Source organism: Xenopus laevis, chromosome 8L (genome assembly GCF_017654675.1).
Source record: "Xenopus laevis strain J_2021 chromosome 8L, Xenopus_laevis_v10.1, whole genome shotgun sequence".
Taxonomy (NCBI): Eukaryota; Metazoa; Chordata; class Amphibia; order Anura; family Pipidae; genus Xenopus; species Xenopus laevis.
This window is the reverse complement of record NC_054385.1, coordinates 58,223,683-58,246,078: the sequence shown is the minus strand read 5'-3', so window position 1 is coordinate 58,246,078 and position 22,396 is coordinate 58,223,683. Positions and strand designations below refer to the sequence as shown.

Genomic DNA, 22,396 nt, shown 5'->3' with positions numbered 1-22,396 from the left:
TATGCAAGACCATTTTCAGTGTCACATTTGACCCCTTTTGAGCCACCATCCTCCTAACATGGGACCCAGCACAGTGCCTTGTGGGAGCTAAGACTTATGGCCGCATCGCTGGTAAGCAAATAGACTTAAACCTGAATTAGGCCACTTCTACAGCTACCAGCAGCTCTGAGACATTGCTGCATTCATATCTCAAGCCAACATATGTGTTATGTTGCAGCTGTTCAATAACCAATGCAGTTTGCCTTTCTGAAGTAAAAAAAATGTATACATGTTGATAGTGTGGCCATAGCATGTAGCGGTAAAGCAGTAGAAAGAAGGGAGACATCTAACTATTTTTGAATGTAAGTTTCAACAAAGTTTCAAATTGTGTTTCATAGTCTTAAGCATTAGAACCGGGGTCTTAACAGTTCCTATGACAGAGCAGATCGATGCTTTTGGATTGTAGTGGAAGACCTGTGTCACTTAAATTTTCACCTAGATAATATCTATGCCTTCAAAAATACTATAATCTTTTACCACCCAACTAGGTATTAAAAACAATCCTTCTTAAAGCATTCCCCATTACTCAAAGTGTTTTTTGAAACAACTCATGGTCAAACAAAAACGTAATTTATGGTTCACTGTTGTAATGAAGCAGTAGGGCCACCTAACACCAAAACAAGATTTAGTATAGAATATTTTCCTTTAACTTAAGGCAATGAGTAAATTAACTTGTTAAAGAGAAACAATGCAAATGGTTCTGAATTTGCTCAGCTAATATAGAACCTGCAGAGCTGGAATTTAGATGTATCAAAACATCTGTCTGTTCCCTGTGGTTTTCAGAAAGAAGCATTTTTTCTGTGATGAGAAAAGTATTCCTCAGCAGCATTTAAATGTGTCAGTCAGCATTGACAGCTTGCCTTTGACAGCAGAAAAGAGATGTAGGGTCTCTGCTCAGCAGGGTATCTACACACATATATTCACACATATACATACAATATACAAAAAAAATAAATAAACAAAAAGAAAAAGTTTGGGGTTGCAAATAAAACACTGAGGTGGGGGTTGATATTAGAAGGTTGAGGAAACAGAAATAAAAGCTCAGAAAAAGCAGAACTCCAATCAACGACAGTTGTTTACATGATTGTGTATGCAGAAAAACGGTCTATACAAACACCAGCAAATAAAACGTACATTCATTTTGGTCCCTAGTGGAATAAAATTGTATTGATAACAAAAAAATGTTAGTTGCAAAGCAAATATACACAGAGCAACAAAGACTCTGAATTTCAGGAAAGTTAATTCTAGCAATTTAAGATACAGTAAGTACTTGAGTACATAAATTGGGACATGGGGGGTATCAAAGGTCCAGTTTTAGAGATTTCTGAAATGTAATTAGACCTTGAATGAACTCAAATGTTTCCTAATTTCTGAAAAACCTTGAATGTAAAAAAACTCGAGCCAGTGTAGTCGGGTTGAAAAACTGGAATACTCGAATTGATTGAGTTTTTGGCAAAAAAAACTCAATCAAATTAATCATGTTTTCAAGCAAAACAACATTATGAAGGCTACAAACATCTTCAAATGGTTCAAGGGACCTCTGCCATTGACATCTACACAACCTCATTTGTTTTAACTGGAGTATTTTCAGATTCAAGCTATTTACAGCTTCGGAAATGTGGGCATTCTATTCATTTCTATGGGATATTTGCAACGTGGGTGAGTTTTTATTTATTAAAATCTAAACTCAAATTTTGATTAATCTGCCCCTATTTATCAAAATATTTTTTCTACTTCAAATAAAAACAATAGACTAAAACGATGAAAAATACCTCAAATTCTTATTTTAGTCATCATAAAATTCATAATTTTTAAAAGGGTTGACAAGCTAAAAAAAATAAAAAATCTGAATAAATAGTTTATATTTTGCCTAGGAAAGCAGTTATTGACCTCTACATGACCTCACAAGCTTTCAGATGCCACAGTTTAACATGAGTTTTTTTTTTTGCTTAATAAATATTGAAAATTTTTTACAACCATTATTCAGATTAATGAATATCAATACAAAAAAATTAAAATCATGGTATAAACTAGTGTTTAAAGATAATAAATAGTGGACTTTTCCAATTGTCTTCTGTTCTGCTTTTAATAGGAATAAGTCAGTGTGGTCGAATCATACAAGATGATTAAACGTTAAGCAGCAGGACCTTTCAGTTGGGCACCAGCAAATAACCTTAAACTAAAAATCACCCACTTTTTATTAATTTATATGGCATTGAGTTAACTATTTGAGAAATACTGTACACATACTGTACATGTTTATGTTCTGAAAGTATACTTACCAGCAAACATAGAACAGTTTGGTTGCCTTTGTCATGCTAAGCTTCAGTCCATAACACCGACCAAGAACAGTTAATTGTTGGAAACTCTGGAGAGATTTTGGCTGCCCCAATATATTGCAGAGCTACACAAACTATTCACTATTCACCAGATCAGGCTTTATTTTAATTTTGGTTTGTTAAATATCAAAAGACAAGCATTTTGTGTAGGCAAATTGCTTTCTAGAAATAAGTTGCAATTTTAACCTTTCTATAACAGGCAAATTCATGTTCATAACCAATTTATAAATCATAGATGCAAAATTGTATTCATGCACTATTGCTCCATGACCTGCTAGTAGCATCTGTAATTTAAACTAATTCCCTTTCCTAATTTTGTTTTGCATATACCTATTTTTTTACATGAATTACATTCAAAATAAAAACTATGAACAGTACAAACTATTTAAAGAAATAACGTTTGTATTCCAAATGGCTTAAGAACATTAAAATGAGCTGTCCTTGAGCTCAATGATTTTTGCAATCTTTGCTATTGTGGCAATATGATTTATGAGAATCTATTTCTCTAGAGAAGATGTCTTTAGACATTTTAATCAAGCCCCACTTTGATCACCAAAATTTGGTTAGAAATTTCTTACACTAACTTAATCTCGTGCTGGGCTTTCAGGAGTATATAATAGAGCAAATAACCCCCCCCCCAAATCTCACTGTAACTGGTAGGCCCCTCTAGGATATAGATGTTTATTAATCTTTGCCCAATCATCAGTGGGGCAACTCACTGATGAAAAATAAGTGAGTTTCTGTACTCACACCGTTTTTAAGCAACTGAGTGCTCTAGCTTGCTCCTAAATAATAAAAATATATAAAAAACTTTTTTTTTGTTTTGTTTTTTTGAAACGTCAGACAGCAAGCTGATTGCTGAAAAACAGATATTAAAGATGACTAAATCTGCCCCTAAATTTGTATAATGTAATTTTGTGCTTTAGTTTAAAAAAAAAAAATTGTTGCATCAGTATTACAATTTTCTTCATTCAGTATTCTTAGTATACAACTTAATTCTTAGTTTACTACTTAATGTGTTACAAACACACATAGCTATTAAAATGCTCAGGTCCTCTGAGCTTCCTGAAGACACCCTGTGGAATAATTTTGTCTTGTAGCTTTTTCATCCCCAGTCTCTTCTGGAGAAGAGAAATTCTCTTTTTGAGCAATTTACTGCTGACCATTAAAGCCTTGAAGAGTTTAACAATATGTGCGGCATCAGTTATAAATATGTACTGGACTTTTACGCTTCATTATTTCCTGCTGAAATTAAGTAGCATTTGAATTATTTTGCAGCCCCAAAACTGCACTTAACAAGATAATTTGATAGTATAACAAGAAAAAAAACTATCGAAGATTACTTTGCCTGTTGAAATTCTATTCTCAGTGGAACAACATCCTAGTCTTCAAAAGGTATTATGATTAAATTAAATAAATATATTTTAAAAGGGGGAAAGTACAAAAAGCACAGTATATATTATTCTAAAAAGGGTCACTTAAGTGTATCTGATTCCTTAAAATGCTATTTCTAATTAATGCTGTTTTGGCCATTTTTGCAAAAATGGATTTGAATTTGTGGATTTCTTGTAAAATTCTGTAGCCTAGTCTCACCAACAAAGGTCCTGGAAACACCAAGAATCTTAGAGGCATAGTTACATCATTTAAAAGCAAATCTCATCTACTGTAGACACACAGGCAAAATTAATCAAATCAGACAAAGATCTTGAAGAATGCAAGATTTGCCACCGTTATTTTACATTGCTTCCGGCGGAAGTCACACTAAGAAAAAAGCGTAAACATTTTTCACTGTTTTTTCCACCGTTTTTTTCCATGTCGAAGTCTGGCGGTGTGGTGTATTATCCCGCCAGTTTTTACACAGCATTACATATATGCCCCTTAAGGTACTGTATAAAGATCGAAATTACAGAAAGATCCGTTATCAAGAAAACCCCAGGTCCCGAGCATTCTGTATAACAGGTCCCATACCTGTAATACATTTACCTGCATAGTCATATTAGCTTGGAAGTGGAGAAATTTGAGGGTATCATATTTTAAAGCAATAATGACAGATATCCCTTTATCCTCCGATGGGGACTTTATAAAGCAAGGAACTATAAGAACCACTCTGTTTTTTACTAGAACAAACTCTATTGTAATTATGGTAACTACCCGTTTTTCTTTTCCCTTCATATGCCAAAGGACAAAGGATGAGTCCCAAATAACCCACATTTTTATAAAATGACTTATTACAAAACAGAGGGTGATAGTTATCCCCTCATAATATTCATGTCTTATGTTAAACACTTAAACCAATTTGCTCCTTTAGCGTTCCTTATTCCCACCAAATAACTAGTTATATACAAATATAATGTACCATTGCAAATTGGTTAGTTAACCTCTGTTGAGGCTTAAATGAATGGAAGATACATAAAATTAATAAAGTGACTCTGTGCTGAGTTAGTGCTTCGCTCATAAACAGATTTAGAAATAATTATATATAATGCATTGAGGGGCACATTTACTAAGGGTCGAATATCGAGGATTAATAAACCCTCAAAGTAAAATCCTACGATTTTGAATATCAAATTCGAAGGATGTACCGCACATCCTACGATCAAACGATGAAATCCTTCGAATTGAACGATTCAAAGGATTTCAATTGATCTATCAAAGGATTTTCCTTCGATCAAAAAAAACCTTAGAAAAGTAATGGGGAAGGTCCCCTTAGGCTAACATTGTACCTTGGTAGGTTTAAACTACCAAAGTATGCAGTCAAAGTTTTTTTTAAAGAGACAGTACTTTGACTATCGAATGGTCGAATAGCCTAACAATTTTTAGTTTGAATCGAAGTCGAAGTCATAGTCGAAGGTCGTAGTAACCTATTCGATGGTCGAAGTACCCAAAAAAATACTTTGAAATTCAAAGTTTTTTTTACTTCGAATCCTTCACTCGAGCTTAGTAAATGTGCCCCTAAGAATTTATTGCCAGTGCTTAATGGCATTTAGAAATAAGTAAATTAGTTAAACAGTTAAAAAATTAATTAATAGAGTGCTAAAGTGCCAAAAGTTGTATTATCAAATTCATCCAATTAAAAAATAGTCCAAATGCTCAGATTTCATGAGAGAAGTAAGAAAATTAAAATTAGGTAGGTGGAGAGGTCCCTTGTAATCTAACTTATCTTTGGCTAACTAGGGGACCCCACAAAGTTTTAAATAGTTTTGGCAAGCCAGTGGGTTGATTAGATCAGACCCTTAAACTGCAGAAAATATTGATTTTTGTAGTATATATATAGTAAATAACCCCCTTATGTAAAATATAAGGATATTTTAAGTTACCAAGGAGTTCCACGACCATATAAAAACACAAGGCCAAATGCTGAGTGTTTTTATACAGGTCATGGAACTCCAAGGTGACTTTTAACATCCTCATATTTTGTAACAAGGGGTACATTATCTATTATAATACACAAGTGTCAATAAGTCATGGGACAGAAATGACATCACTAAGTTCCAATTATAATGATGACATCACTAAGCACCGTTTATAAGGATATAATTTACAGGATTTTCACAGTGTGTCCCATTAAATTATAGAAATAGTAAAAACAAGTAACAGGTAAATAATAATGTAATAATGTAATAATGTAAAATCACCAGATATCAAACTATATTCCATGAGAAATAATTACTAGGTATGTTTTCAAAATAGATAGTCTGGCTGTGAACTGTATGCCTTAGTTTTAACATTACTAGTGATGACAATGTGAATATGAAAATTTAAATGAAATTTGAATTTAAATTATAAAAGTAGCAAATATTAGATATTCATCTGTTTCAAATTTCTTAACCTAGTCCTAGACTAAAGTTCTTTTCACCTAGAAGTTTGAGTGAGAAGAGGGTTAAAGTCGAAGGAATTATTAAGTAATATAAAACAAGTATCTTCTTATTCTTGTGCCAGCAGTATGAAAAATGTAAAGTGGGGAGCATTGAGTACAAATCAAGTCCTGTATAACTGAGTTATCATGCCTAAACTCCCTCATATATTGATTACCATAAATAGGTATGGGAGACAGCAATGGAAAGCAGAAGTACAGTATCTTTCCCCATGCTTGGATCTACAGTTGAGAAATATCGCTTTTCAAATGTTTCAGATCTCTATATATTATGTTTTTGCTCATTTATCTTGTTCTGTATCTTGCATGCTTTCCTATCCATAAAACTTTTTAACCCTCTTTACCCTTGCTTATTGAATGCATTACCCCCCTATGCTTTTTTCTTTGTGCTGCCCTTTCTTACTATAGTGTTTTTTCCTCATATACAGTACAAACTTTTGTACTAAGCAGTTGTTTAGCAGTTGGCGGTAAAGGCAACTCACAGGACATGGGCTTTGTTGAAAATAAAATCTCATTTTCATTTTTAAAAATGTTTCAAACAAATCAGGGTGCTTTTGCTTTATTAGTATGGTGTCTAGCATATAAATTTGTGAACATTTTTGCTTTTTTTAAGATAAGACTTCTTTTCAGTGAATTATTTCATTCAGGAAAGTACATTTACACTCTGAAGGTCAGTGTAATGATGCAGCATTTTATATGATCTCATTACAAGCTTCAGAAGGCATAGAGCACTACTTTATTATTATTCTATGGGTACCTGCTTCCAGCATCTCTTATTTTGGCTGGTTGCAAATACTTCCTGATGTTAAAAGTATAAGCTACTGTGAAATTAATCCTGTAATTTCATGTCATTGACTTTTTAAAGTCAGAGAACCCAAAAATAACTTACAAGGTAAATATCATTATATATATATTGTGAGAGAATGCATCATTAGTTTTACAAATAAGCAGATAGCAAGCAGAGATTCAGAGAGAATTATAAAGAGCTAGCCATATCTTAAAATGTGACTTCTCTTGCTTATACAGTATGTACCTAATTTTTTAAAGGAAAAAATGCTATTTTCTAAATTACACAGATATTTAAGACAGACACAAACATAATAATGTTAAATTGAACCAATGATGTCCAGAAAGAGTGTCTTACTGGAAAGAGACATTCCCTGCACTGAGAATGGAAGATTCTTCCAGTAGAAATGGTGGCCTTTGTTTCCCCTGTAGAAGTGATGAAACATTTTTGTACCTTTTATACATACATAAATGACTTGCACTGGTCATAATCCTGTAGAGGTCTCTTCTTAGGTCATCAAGCATTTTGTGAATCTTAAAACAATTTCTTTGATGAATTTGGTTCTGTCCTTTAGCATTTTCATCTACTTTATCTGTTTTATAGCTGGGTTTCAATATGTTTTCGAAGTCTGGTCTAATGTTTATTCATTTGTAGAATTATGCCCGTATCTTTCTTTCTAAACAGGGTAAGTATTAATAAGTGCAATGGTGCCTGTCTGTTATAACTGACCAATACCAACACCAATGGGATTGTTTGCCTCCAATAGATTTAATTATATCTTAGTTGGAATCAAGTGAAGGAAATCATTTTTAAAAAATGTAATGATTTCATCAAAATGAAGTCTATACGAAATGGACTTACTGTAAATCAGAGCTTTTTGGATAACAACTTTCTGGATAATGGATCCGATACCTATACTAGCAAGTTCAAATGTGAATGAAGGAACATCACTTTTTATAGTTTTTTTGCAATTTGCATGTCTGGATAAAGTAAAATGTATTAATATATGATAAAGAAAAATACAAATTATTCCATAATAGCGTAGCTTGTCTTATTTATGTAATTTCTAGTTGAGAATTTGTTATACTTTAGGCTTATGCTTTGTGCATATTCTAGAACAGTCACTCTTTTCCTCTTCCAATGTATAACAAATTTTGATTTATGAATTTTTGAAGTTAAAAAAGAAAAAGAGTGAAAAACACTCTTTCCTATTTTTTAATTTAAATATATTCTTGAAATATGAACTTGATTACTTGCATACAATTTAAAATCGATCTGTTCCACTGTATACAGTGTAAAATTTGTGGCTACTTTCTAAATTTGGTTCATTGCGCTAGTCATGCATGCACCAATCACTGTATAATCTGATTGCTCTGGCTGAATGACTGTGTCATGTGCAGTCTGACCATTATTATGAATTTCTAAATTGTACTGATCCAATCACTCAAGTCTTGGAGCAGTCTATTAAGTCACAGGTGCAGTGTGAACTCTGAAACTTCTACACATGTATAAAGGTCAAAAGCCCACAGCTTAAATTAATTATTTAAGGTCACAAGAGGCTGACTGAAATTGAGATGGAATTTACAGGCAAAACTTCCTGATTAAGGGGAAAGTTTACTAAAGTACGGTAAATCAGACTTTAAGGGGCACATTTACTAAGGGTCGAATATCGAGGGTTAATTAATTAACCATCAAAGTAAAATCCTTCGACATCGCATATCGAAGTCGAAGGATTTACTGCAAATACTTTGCTCGAACGATCGAAGGAAAAATATTTTTCCGCCAGAATATTTGCAGTGACTAAGTTTACTAAACAGCGATGCGCTCAGAAGTCATTGCAATCACTTGCGGTAACTACGTTAATGAACCAGCTTATATTAGCGGTAATTTTAGAGAGTTGCGAATTTTCTGGCGACAAATTAAGTTTTTGCGAATATTTATGCTATAAATTAGTCTTGTTTTATGGCGGTTATTATGGCAATTTTTACTGTGACATTTATGGCCAAAAATGCATCTTCAAAACTCAAACTTTATTGACTGATGATTATACCATCCAACAACATTACCAGAGTAACACCAATCAAACATTTATGCATCATATAAACCCTTCTGCCAATAGAATCAAAGGAACAAGAAATGATACCAGTCAATCTCTTTGCTTCATACAAATGCCCAGAATGTAGCCAATCACAATGAAACCAAAAAAGCGTAGAGGCTGATGAATCCTTGGACTGTGATGCCGCTGCCAATAATACGACTCTGAGCTGAAACTGCTGCTGTTGCAAAACTTTTTTGCGCTATTTTTGCGCAAGAAAATTTGCAAATTTATATTTACCACAGGTTAGTAAACTGGTGAAAAGATATTTGGCGACAAATTTGTCTATATTTTGTGCGAATAACGGCGCTTTAGTAAACGGACCCAAGAGCCTAGTTATTTATACATTTTTCCCTAAGTTGGCAAGATTTGAACTTTTAGGCAAATATAGGAGTGTAACTGGGAAATTATAGGCAACGTGAAAAGTTAGTGCAAATAATTTTTCCTTTACATATATGTAATACAGGTTTTGCAAACTGGAGCTCACATCTATCAGCAGAAAAAAGATCTTTTGGTTAGCACAATGTATATAGAAAAAGTTTTTCTGAACAAGTTATTTTTTACACAAAAAATACACCAGTTTTAAGTAGGTCATAACAAAAGCAACTTTCATTGTAATAAATAATATTGATTATTCCAACTTGAACTGTGAAAATTTTACTTTTATTTATGCATTTTTCCTATTTAAAACTTTAATGCCATTCCCTATTTATTTTTCTAACTGTCATAACCATGAGCCTATGAATGTTTTAGCATCGATGTAACTTTTTGATTTTTGGCTTTCTTGCAAAGAGAATAATTCCTCACCATTTCTTTGTAATGAGGATATTTTCTTCTATACCCTAAACAAACAGAACGCAAAATATTTTCTAGTATTTTTTCATTCATTTTGTTACATCTTGATGTAATAAAGAAGATATCTTATATTACTTTTCCTTACAGAGACTAATCTTAATGAAGTCATCTGGCTTGTATTAATCTTAAAAGGGTTAAAAGAGAATTTAGCTTTAATAGATTGGATTTAACTACGTGTTTAGTTCAGAAGTGATTAATCATAATAATTCACAGAATCTCATCTACTTTAAATACGTACTGCCATCATTTATTTTCTAAAACTAGAACAGTTAAAGCTGAAAATAAAATATTCAATTACTCATTCTCACGAATTTTATATAAAGGAATTTATCCATTAATAAATACATTTTTCTTTTTTAAGACCACATTAGTTAAGCTTATTGCAAATTGTCCTATGAATTGGCCAGCTTTCCTGGTCTATTTTTAAATAGCAGATGTAGATCATACTTTTTCAATAAATCATTACTTTGGGGATCTTTCACCATGGGGAGGATTTAAAAAATGCCACTGGGCTGAAATTGGAGAGTTCAAAAGGGGAATAAAAATCAAGCAGAGCACAGACTTTTCCCTTATAGTTTTTATTAATATGGTTGATATGGCTGATTCTAGAGAATGTGTGTGCATTTCTGACATAACTTCTTGAATGCTGAGTGTACAGCATACACAGTTTTCAGGGCTTCAGGACTGATTATTCTCCCAGTTGAAAAGATGTAGTTAGCAATGATGCATCAGGTCAAGGGGCATGTCACTGAATAAATGGGGAAAAAATCCAAGATGACAGCTGTGAACTGTCTCCCAGTTAAAATATGAGTCTATGGGCAGCAGATAAAATGAGAGTGGAACTAGGTAGCAAAAATAAAGAGTTTTAAGTTAAAATATCCTTTAAAGTGGAGTAAAGTTTATTTACACCTGAAAATTGCCTAATGGAAAATTCACTCATATTTTAAAAGTTGTTTCAGATTTTCGTTTATGCCAGCTTCGCCAAAATATGTTATTTATTTCAACAGCAACACTTTGTTTTTCGTGATGTTATTAAGGCAAGGAAATAAATCCATAAAAGTTGGACATGAATAGACAATAGTTAAAAGGTACAAAAACTCAAAAGTATAGTTAGGCTTTTGTGAATACTATGTTCTACTTTAGTTTTAGGCAGTTTTAGGCCGTTCTATCTCTCTAACTTCAGTTTTAGAAATATCTAACTTACTTTATTAGTTATACAAAATAAAAAGGGGAGGGGAATAGGTTCTTTAGTGTATTGGAGGTGCCTGGTTCAAATATTATGATTGGCAATAGAAACTAGCAAACATGACACCATTTTCATTACAATTTGACCAGTGGTGAGCAATGTTTCAGTCTATTGACATTCTGTCTAGGAATCTGAGCCACATTATGGCAGGTCCTTTACAAAAATTATGAGGCTTATTGCATTTTCCCCTTTACGCAAAGGTTGTCTCATTATAGTATTACATTATTGTCTCATTATAGTATTACATACAGAAGGCTAAACTGATTTGATTAATTTGACCATAACGTGTGTGTAAATATGATAGGCAACTTAGATTGTAAGCTCCACAGGACAGGGACTAATGTGAATGGTGAACAGTTCTGTGGTATATGTTGGTGCTGTATAAAAAAAGTATGACAATAAGTGTAATCATGTTTTGAATGGATTCTGTCGTGGGAAAACATGATTTTTACAAAATGCTTAACTCTGCATTGAACTCCATTTTTAATAAGATAAAACAGTATTTTTTATATTTCATTTTGGAATCTGATGTGGTGCTAGGCATGTTCTTAGTTTCCAAGGTGCCCTGTGACTTGTGCTCTGATTACTATGCTGCACTGTAAGTTGGAGTGAGATCACCACCCCCTTTTCCACCCCAGCAGTCTATCAACAGAACAATGGAAAGGTAACAAGATAACAGTTTGCTGACACCTGCATAAAAAAAAATGTAAAACACAAAAATGGCTCTAGTCATGAAACTTCCAGTACATTGAGTAGAAGAAACAATAGCTTATCTGAAAGCAGTTCCATTGTAAAGTGGGCTATGACCTATGATGGCTGCATCTACACAACTTTTACAACAAAAAAAACAGTTATTGGATCAAGAATACAAATTAAAATGAGAGTATAATTTTTTTGCAATGTACACAGTATAATTTAGTAATTAAAAACTAAACCATAAAAATATGACAAAATAAATATAATGTTATCAATGTCACATTTTAGGTGAATACACTGTTAAGTTATTGCACTTAAGTGGGGCAAGGCAATGATGAGCCAATTTCACTTGATAACATGCAAGTCGCATATACAAAACAATTCCTGTTTTGCAATGGCAGACACGCAAATGCTACCTGCTGGTTAGTATAATTGGAGCAGAGTATGCAGCTGTTATTACATTACCCTAAAAACTGCTGCAATGGTGTGTCAGTAGGCTAAAGCACAAAATGCATGATAATACCATTAAGAGCAAAGTCAGTTTATCACTGAAGGGTGTTTAGAACTCCCAGGGATAGCAAAGGAGCCAAAAATACCTTGTAATATAGAAGAATGAGGATCACCACATTTAAAACGCTTTACAGGTGGCAAACAAACTCAGTTTACTATGACTGATATATGGAAACTACACTAATATTCTACTGAGTTTACAATGTAGCTAATGGAGCAATTCTCCTAACCAATTTGCATTCAATTAGATTCACTTAGTACAAGGAATGTACAAGGAATGCTGAAATTGTGCTTAGTTGACTTGTTTGTGGTCTATGCTTTGTGTAAAGAGGCTGATAGCAAATGTATTTTAATTGCACTATTTCAAATTAATATTTCAAGGGGTGGTTCACCTTTGCGTTAACTTTTAGTATGTTAGTATGTACAATAGCTAATTCTAATAAAACAAAGGCTCTGTAAGGCTACACATTTATTTCTACTTTTTATAACTCATTTTTATATTCAGGCCTCTCCTATTCATATTCCAGCCTCTTATTCAAATCAATGCATGGTTGCTAGAGTAATTTGGACCCTAACCACTAGACTTCTGAAATTGCAAACTGGAGAGCTGCTAAATAAAAAGCTAAATTACTCAAAAACCACAAATAATAAAAAAGTAAAACCAATTGCAAATTGTCTCAGATTATCACTCTCTGCATCATACTAAAAGTTAATTTAAAGGTGAACAACCCCTTTAAAGCCAACACCATGCATGTAAAAAACAGAACATAATGTTATTAAGAGTAATGAAGCAGTACTGATATCACTAATAACACATGCATAGGTATTCTGTGCTTTATTATGCCATTGTTTTCCACTAAGCTGCATTATACAGTACATAACATAGTCTCACACAATACAGAGTAACTAAATACAGCATTAATCTGTCTTACCAATGGAAAATGTCATCTTGGCAAGCTTTGTTTAAGGGTAATAAATTGGGTTTGCCTCTAAATAAATGGATCGCAGAAAGGATTATCATATGAGCCTAGTCATAATACATTCCAAATAACCTCCCTTGTCTTTAAACACAGCATTTGTGGATTTTAATGACAGAGCAGTATTAATGTTGCTTCTGCTAATTTAACCATGTAAGAAAATGCTAGAAATCTGTTTTGCTTTTTAGAACTATTAAAGTTTGTGCTTTATATAAACTATGAAACATCCATTTTCAGTTTCTTATTATGCTGCTTTTATATAAAGATATATGTAGGCAATGCTCTGTTTCAGGTGCATGTTTCACAAGGCCATGTTCATATTAACTCCAAGTGTAGAAATGCACAGTATAATACCATACATCAATTTTGTGATGGGATCTACATATAATTTAGTGATCCAGTGGTTTATGCCTACTGACATTATAATTCTGCAATATAATGAGATCTCTTATCCGTAAACCCATTATCCAGAAAGCTCTGAATTATTGGAAGGCCATCTCCCATAGACTCCATTTAATCATTAATTTGAATTTATATTGAAAATAAAAATGATTTCCTTTTTTTCTGATATGATAAAACAGTAGCTTTTACAGGTATGGGACCTTTTATTCATAATACTCAGGTTTTCAGAATATTTTTTATTATACTTAAAGGAGAAGTCCTTTTTATTCGGGGATTGCGAATAGTTAGGTCTTCCAGTGAACACCACGGAGTGATACTTTTCTTGCTTCTTCTTTTTACAAATTTCCCTGGGCATACTAATGCGCAGTAGAACAAAATAGCTCTCTTTTTTGTTAAAAGTTCGGTTTGTTGCTCTATGGTCCCAAATATTCTGGATATCAGGTCCCATACCTGTAAATGACTGTGTGCACATACTGTACAATATACAGTAGTGTAGTGACAAAATAAAATAACATCAAGAAACAAGGACAGCCTGAGCTTTTCCTCTCAAATAGCAGCCACTCAGACTACAGCTGCCATCTGGAATTCCTCTGCCTTTTTTTTAAAAAATCAGCTACATATGTGGAACAACATCGATACTCACTTATAGGAAAGAAGCACACTGATGTTTGTAAACTATTATAGTTGAAACTTTTGGTTTGGAATTGACTTGGGATTTGAATATGCGTGAAAAAAACAAGTAGATGTGTACTGAAGATCAAGTAAAATGAACAATAAGCAGAGGCAAGACCACATGCATATTTGCTGCATTATGTATTAAAAAGGTTAACACTAGGCACTTGGCTATTGGTTAATTCTGTCTTTCATAGTTTAACTAGAACTACATGCTACTTACCATACAGTATGGTAACAAGAGATACCGGCATCACCAAGATTCCTACCAGCATATCGGCCACAGCCAGAGACATCAAGAAGAAATTGGTCGCATTTTGAAGCTTCTTCTCAAGCGAAACCGCCATGATAACAAGTATATTACCTCCAATAGTCAAAATAATAATAATCAAGGTCAACAGGGCAGACCAATTTTTGTTGACGAGTGATTCATGGGAGACAGTTTCCTCTTCAGATGCATTTGGAGGGGCAGATGTTGGCATGCTCTGATTAAGAGTCACGTTGTTGTTTATGTGCCACGCCATCAGTCCATTGTGGAAATTAATATCTAGAGACCGAATGATGGATACTGTTGTCAGGCTGATCAACATCCCAGTGCCACTGAAAGTGCTCATCATCAAAAGGGATTACTTCCTATTGTGCTTTAGGGAAACATAAAACTTCAAATCAAACATGCCAAGGAGAAATACAAAGAGCAGTCTTTTTCTCCAAAGCCAAGCAATGGTTTGGATTTCCATGATGCTTTGAGTCATATTGCAATGGTCTTCTGAGAGGCATTTAACATGGGACTAGTTGATATCCAGTCTGTGACCCAAAATGACAAAAGTTTTTCTAAACTCCACTTCATTCTCTCTTCAGACATACTGTAAAGAAAAGAGAAATCTGTAAAGCAAATTGTAGAACTAAAGGGTCTAATGTTTTACCAATAGTTATACTAATAATCATTTCTAAGCCTGCAAATGTTGTATGTAACTTTTAGTATGTTATGAAATGGCCAATTCTAAGCATCTCTTCAATTGGTCTTCATTATCTTCAATACAAAACAAATGATCTGTAAGGCTGCAAATTAATTGTTATTGACATTTTTTATTACACATCTTTTTATTCAGGCCCTTCCTATTTATTTTCCAGTCTCATTCAAGTCAGTGCATGGTTGCTAGGGTAATGTGGACCCCAGCAACCAGACAAAATATCAAACTGGAGAGCTGCTGAAAAACTAAATAACTCAAAAACCACAATTAATAATAAAATGAAAAACCAATTGCAGATTTTGTGAAAAAATCACTCTCTACATCATACTAACATTTAACTCAATAGTGAACCTCCCCTTTAACTTTATAAATAAACTTCCTTTTAGGCGAATTTAGTCATTTTCATGTTTGCCATTTACCACAATTCACATAAATCACACAAAAAAAGTTTTCACAATAATTTTCCACACCCGCGTTTTTGCGCTAAAGTTTCTGGAAACTGCATCTGGACAGGTTTTAGGTGGTAAGTTTTTTCGTTTTGGAGATTCTATTAATGATTAAGAAAAACATGTGATTGTGAAAAAAATGTGAATGCAGCAAAAAATTAAAGTGAAGTTTTTTCCATCAATTTATGCAAATCGCAGCAAAATGTGGATGCACAAATAAATCAGTCCTTTAATGTTAATTAATATAACTATAGGTTAAAAGTGAGCTTTAATGTAATATAACATCCCTATTACCTGTTATTTTAAAGGAAATAACTGAAAGTGCTGATATTCAGCTTAAGTTCTAGAACTCTCCAGAGTTAGTACTTGTATTTAATGCAGATGGCTTGCCAAGAAAGTCTGCTTTTATGAAGAGAGTGCGAATGTCTTTATATCTACAGTAAGGGAGTTATTTATTAAAGGTTGTGTTGTTTTTTCGTGAAAATTTTTTTTGAGGGTATCTTTACTAAAAACAAATTTTTCGCGATAAAAATAACTTTTCAATATTTATTATGCCCCAAAGCTGCTAAAAGCCCAATATGAAAATACTCCGTCTCAAACCTGTTCAAGGTCATGTAGAAGTCAATGGCAGAGGTCCCTTTACCCATTTGAAGATGTTTTTTGCCTTCATGATTTTCATTTCTTGAATGGTGGTTTGCACTCAAAAAGCTTATAACTTGATAGATTCAAGGCATTCCATTTTTTTCCCCCGATTGCATTCAGTCCAGTTTTTTACATTCAGATTTTTTCATAAGTAAACAAATATTCCAGTTGTGAGTTTATTTGAGGTAGAAAAAAATCTCACAAACTTCACAAACTCGACCTTTGATAAATAACCCTCTAAGTACAAGTATGTTCAAATATAATATACTGAATCAACGAAGCACATAAGAGGTTAAACAAGATGCCAGTTCTGGCCAGCTACAGCAGTCAAGTGGCTTGAATACTCTTAATTAACAATCAGGCCATTTCTATTGAATGAATCTGAAGCAAGGTCAATACATTTTATAAAAGGTGCTACCAAGCTATGATCTATTTAATTATACAGACCAGAAGCTTCTACAATATTTTACCTATATATATATATATATATATATATATATATATATATATATAAATCTGTCACTGCCTTGGTGCTGGTCAACAACAGATAAATATCGAAATCGCCAAAAGACCACACTTACAGGACTTTATGTAGTGCAGACAGAAACACCAAAAGACCATTGATACCCATTAAAATGTACCATTTTTTGCTGTTGTTTTTAAAAATCCATGTATGAAAGAGCTCATGTCAGATGAAGAGATAAAAGCAGGTATAGTCTTTGCCCCCCAAAGGATAATAATCTTGTTTTACTTAGTGGATAGATTGCATAGATACAGTTTGTATCATTATAGGCAGCTCCTATAAATACTGTACAGTACTATTTTTAGAAACAAATAAAAAACATTAAACCACTGTTTATCTCTGAATACAACTGTATTCACACAATTTATCGGTTATGTGCTAATTTAATATGTGCACTACAGAACTATTTCAACTCGAATAGCTACCACCATTGCTGCAAAGCAGCTTATCTGTATAAACTAGGGATGCACCGAATCCAGGATTCGGTTCGGGATTCAGCCAAGATTCGTCTTTTTCAACAGGATTCGGATTCGGCCGAATCCTCGTGCCTGGCTGAACTGAATCCGAATCCTAATTTGCATATGTAAATTATGTGGAGGGCGGGATTTCACGTGACTTTTTGTTACAAAACAAGGAAGTAAACCAATTTTTCCAATTTTTCCTTCCCTTCCCCTAATTTGCATATGTAAATTAGGATTCAGATTTGGTTGGGGATTCGCCGAAATCCAAAATAGTGGTTTCGGTGCATCCCTAGTATAAACTCCATTCCAAACTCTAACACAAACAAACAGTTTATACAAGTGAAGGGCAATAGTACAATATATTTAAATCCATAGAAAGCGACCCCCCCCAGCGATCAACCGGACTTCTTTGCAAAGTTGATGGTGACAGAGAATTGCCAAATGGATTACTGTGTGCATTGTCCCACTGTCCCACTACCAAGTGCAGAGTGTGCTGTGTGATATTGCCATCACTGTTAATCTTTCGTATAACCAACAGAGGGTGCTGTGTGATATTGCCATCACTGGTAATCCTTCATATAACCAACAGAGGGTGCTGTGTGATATTGCCATCACTGTTATTCTTTCATATAACCAACAGAGGGCGCTGTGTGATATTGCAGTCACTGTTATTCTTTTATATAACCAACAGAGGGCGCTGTGTGATATTGCAGTCACTGTTATTCTTTCATATAACCAACAGAGGGCCCTGTGTGATATTGCAGTCACTGTTATTCTTTCATATAACCAACAGAGGGCGCTGTGTGATATTGCAGTCAATGTTATTCTTTCATATAACCAACAGAGGATGCACTGTTATTCTTTCATATAACCAACAGAGGGCTGTGTGATATTGCAGTCTCTCCCCAAGCGAACTGTTGGTATAGGAATGATTAAAAGTGACTGCAATCTCAGCTACTGCCCACTGACTTGAGTATAAGCCGAGGTAGACTTTTTCAGCACATTTTGGATGCTGAAAAACTCGGCTTATACTCGAGTATATACGGTAATTACGAATGAAGTATTACCTTTGTCAGATTGCTGACTAAAAAAATGTTTTTGCAAAAAACAAAATCCTTTTTCATATTTATTCATTTATATAAATTGAAAATATACTACTTTGTTAATCCTTTTTTTATTGGTACAATGAATTAGACTGCAACTTATGCATTTTGCCATACAACAGAACAATAGACAATGGAGTTTAATTACTTTAATTACAACTTCCATTATAAGAAGACATTTTTTTTTACAGAAACAACAACTGTACTGAACAACTAACCACAGCATTTTCTGTAATATAGAGCACAATCTCAAAAATAAAAATATAAAAATATATATTCAAACACTAGCAAAAAGCAAAAGATCCATTAACATTGAGTCATGCTAGCATAGTTACTATCAAGTACCAAGTCTTGTCTCATTAATACTAAATTAAATCAAAATCAATCAAAAATAAAGAATTATTTATTTAAATAGGATAGTATGGGAGGTGGAAATGCTGTATCTAAATGCTTTCTAGATTCAAGTTTTCAATTTCACAGATACATTACACCTTCTATTGTGTGTAGTGCTTAAACAGTACGTGGCTGTTTCTGTAACGCATGTACTATCAAGAAAGACTGGAAAAGGTGTTGCAAAGTGATCAATTATAATGATTTATTCTAATTTTCATGAAACCATTTGGGATTAATAAGTGATTCATTAGATAACCCAGACTGCATTGCAGTGTCAAGGTGACCATGTCAAATCCTACTTTAAAGTAATTTGTGTACAGATATATATATATATATATATATATATATATATATATATATATATATATATGGTCCTAATTGCATTATATCAGTACTATATAATAAATGCCAAAGAATACAGATCAAATAGTTATGGATTGCGTAATCCCTTTCTAAACTTTATTTTCTTGGTTTTCCCATTTATGAGTAGTCTACTTACATTTTGCTGAAGGCATTGTATGCTTTAAAATGTCTGCATGCCTGGAGGTGGCATTAAATATGAAATGAGAAGTTAGTTTCTATTCCACTGTATGGATATTTCTCTAAAGTGGTACTGTAGGTGCTGTTGCATCAACAAACATAACCAAACAGAAATGTAAGTGCCAACATATATTTAATGAGCCAAAAGATACAAAAAAAAATACATTCGTATTCTAGGGCTTATGATTGTCCATTAACAAAATTTTAATCTATGTGAATTTGTTTTACTCAAATGTTGTTTTATTTAAAAAAATACTCAACGTCAAAAATTCGAACTATTGTTACTGACCTGAAAACTCAAATTGAATTTGAATCGCATTTGAATGAAGTTTGATTCAAGTTTTTCTCAGAAAAAAACTCAAATGTCAGGAAGGCTATTAACATCTTCAAATGGGTCAACGGACCTCTGCCATTGACTTAATGAATTCTGCAGGTTTTAGATGGGTTGCATACTAATAAATCACTCATAGCTCAAAAATGTTACATTCTATTGGTAATATAAAAGATAGTCATGGTTTTAGCCTCACCTTACTGCACCTTGCTAAATATATTTGAAATTCAACTTATTTTCATGCAGTTTATGCCTTCATAATTTTTAATGTTTGTTTGTTCAGTTTTAAAAGGATGACTATGGCTGGGTCCTCTCTTACTAAAATTCATTGTGCAGAGCAAATATAATCTGAATATACCCCTGCATAACCTTTTATTGTTTCCACAGTTAAAGTAGTTAGTCATTCACTGTACCTAAGAAGCAGACAAAGCTTGAAAGACACATAATAGAAAAATCAGCAGATGGAAGTTCTATATAATGCTTGGGTAAATTGAGTAGACCATCTTAAAGATGCCACCTCATAAGTGGGCAGGTTGGGCCAAACCTGAGGGAGTTTGGGAGTAGGGTGTCCATGTCTTAGGAAATAGTAATTAGGGTTAGGTGTGAATTGGAAACATTCCTACTACAAAATGTACTTAATAGCCTTGCATATGCTTCAGTTCTACAGGGTACATTTTTATTGGGCGTATTTGGTTGTCCTGTTAAATAAATACATAATAGCTCTTAAAAGAATTAAAGCACAATGTACAATCAGATGCAAATTACTTTGTCTTTTTAACTTTCCAAATAATTTGGCCACATATACATAAAGGAGTCTTTTGTATGCTTCTGCAGAAAATGTTGTAAGAGTTGGATAAAAGCCATTCTCATGTTTGGTTTTTGCTTCCCTCAAAAATTTGCAAAACCACAAAAAAATTCACAAAATGGTCAGATGGTCATTGAAGTCAGTGGGTATTTTCTGCCACTGTTTTCCTGTGCCAAATAAATTAGAGTCCATGGGTTTTTTTTTGCTTTTGCCAAATGCATTAGAGTCAATAAGTATTCTCATGCTAAATACATTGAAGTTAATGAGTTTTTTCTTGCAACAAATGCATTGGAGTTAATGGGTATTGTTTTTCATGTCAAATGCATTGAAATCAATGGCATTTTTTTTCATGCTTTGTGCAGATTTTGAGATTTATTCTAGTGTGTAGTAGATCAAAACAATGTGCACAAAAAAGTTATTTTGCACAATAAAATCATGCCCGCTCAAACAGGCATTAAAATGTATGTGTTAAATTAAAATTCACAATGTAATAAAATGTATCTAAACCTGAGAACAATGTGTTCAGAAAGTGAAACCCGGGACAGAGCATGCTGGCAAAAGGGTACATGACAGGGGCAGGACAAAGCTGCCTGTCAGGGGATTAGTAATGGGTTTAGTGACGTAGTTGGGGGGTGGAGTTTTAAGGGGATGTATAGCACTAACTGCTAATGAGGGCATCCATTTTGGAAGAAAAAAAAAGGAGTCCCACCCTCCCTCCCTTGTATTAACCCTTTGTGCTAGTTGTCACAATTGTGGCTTGGTTTAGTGGGGCACGGGTTAAGTTGATGTGGAATGGTGAGTATTGGGCTGACTAACCAAGAGGTGATGAGAGGGAATAGCACATTGTCACAGCCGGGCGGTGGGTCCCTGGCAATGGGGAGAGTTATTTGAGAAGCTGGATTTTTTTACCAAGTCCCAAGTTGGTTAATGGAACTTGGTTGGTGGTGTTCCTCTCTAAGAGTGGTGGTCTTTGGGAGGGTATGTTGTATTGGTGGTAGCATGCAATCCAGCGTACCCATCATGCTAGAAGGCACATGCAGCTGGTGGCTGGTACGATTACATGCACCTAATTGGGTCCATTGCCAGGGGCCTTGCAGAGGATTAGAAGTAAATGGTACATCACTGTTCATATTTGTATGTTTACAATGTTGCTAATATAAATTGATATTGATATATGTGTCTATTGTTAAATTATGTTTTGTGCAATAAAGCTGTGGCCAAAAAGACTCAAAATAAATGTATGGTGAGTGAGTTGGTTATTCCTAGGCCAGTTTGTCTCTGCCCATGTCAAGCTCACCAAATCTGATTAAAGTGGACCCGTCACCAAAAAAAACCATTCCAAATCCTATTTTATCTCATTAGTCAAGTAAAATGAACTTTAATTACACTATATAAATTGTTTGAATCTTGTTTCCTTCAGTCTGGGAATTCATAATTATAACAAGCAGGAAGCAGCCATTTTGTGGACAGTTTTATTAAGGCAAGTCTTGCATCATCTCAGAATCTTGTTTGTGCACCAGAATGGGGGAACTGATGTCCATTTCCTTGCGCTGGCTACACAATTAAACAGTAAAGAGAACGGGGGAAGGTGTGGAGAGCAGTGACATCTAGGAAGTGCTGAATGGAAAGTGAAAGTAATTGTCTGCCCCGCCTCTATGCCACTGGCATAGAGGAGGGGCAGACAATATT

The 22,396-nt window shown here is 33.8% G+C and overlaps 1 protein-coding gene across 1 annotated transcript in view; it reads right to left on the bottom strand.

Annotated features, from left to right (window-relative positions):
• Nucleotides 1-22,396, bottom strand: part of htr2c.L (5-hydroxytryptamine (serotonin) receptor 2C, G protein-coupled L homeolog) — a 187,275-nt gene that overhangs the window by 32,444 nt on the left and 132,435 nt on the right. The window contains exon 3 of the mRNA XM_018229986.2: nucleotides 14,716-15,355. Within this exon, the coding sequence (XP_018085475.1) occupies nucleotides 14,716-15,109 (394 nt within the window). The 5' untranslated portion in view covers nucleotides 15,110-15,355. The remainder of the gene's footprint in view (nucleotides 1-14,715; nucleotides 15,356-22,396) is intronic.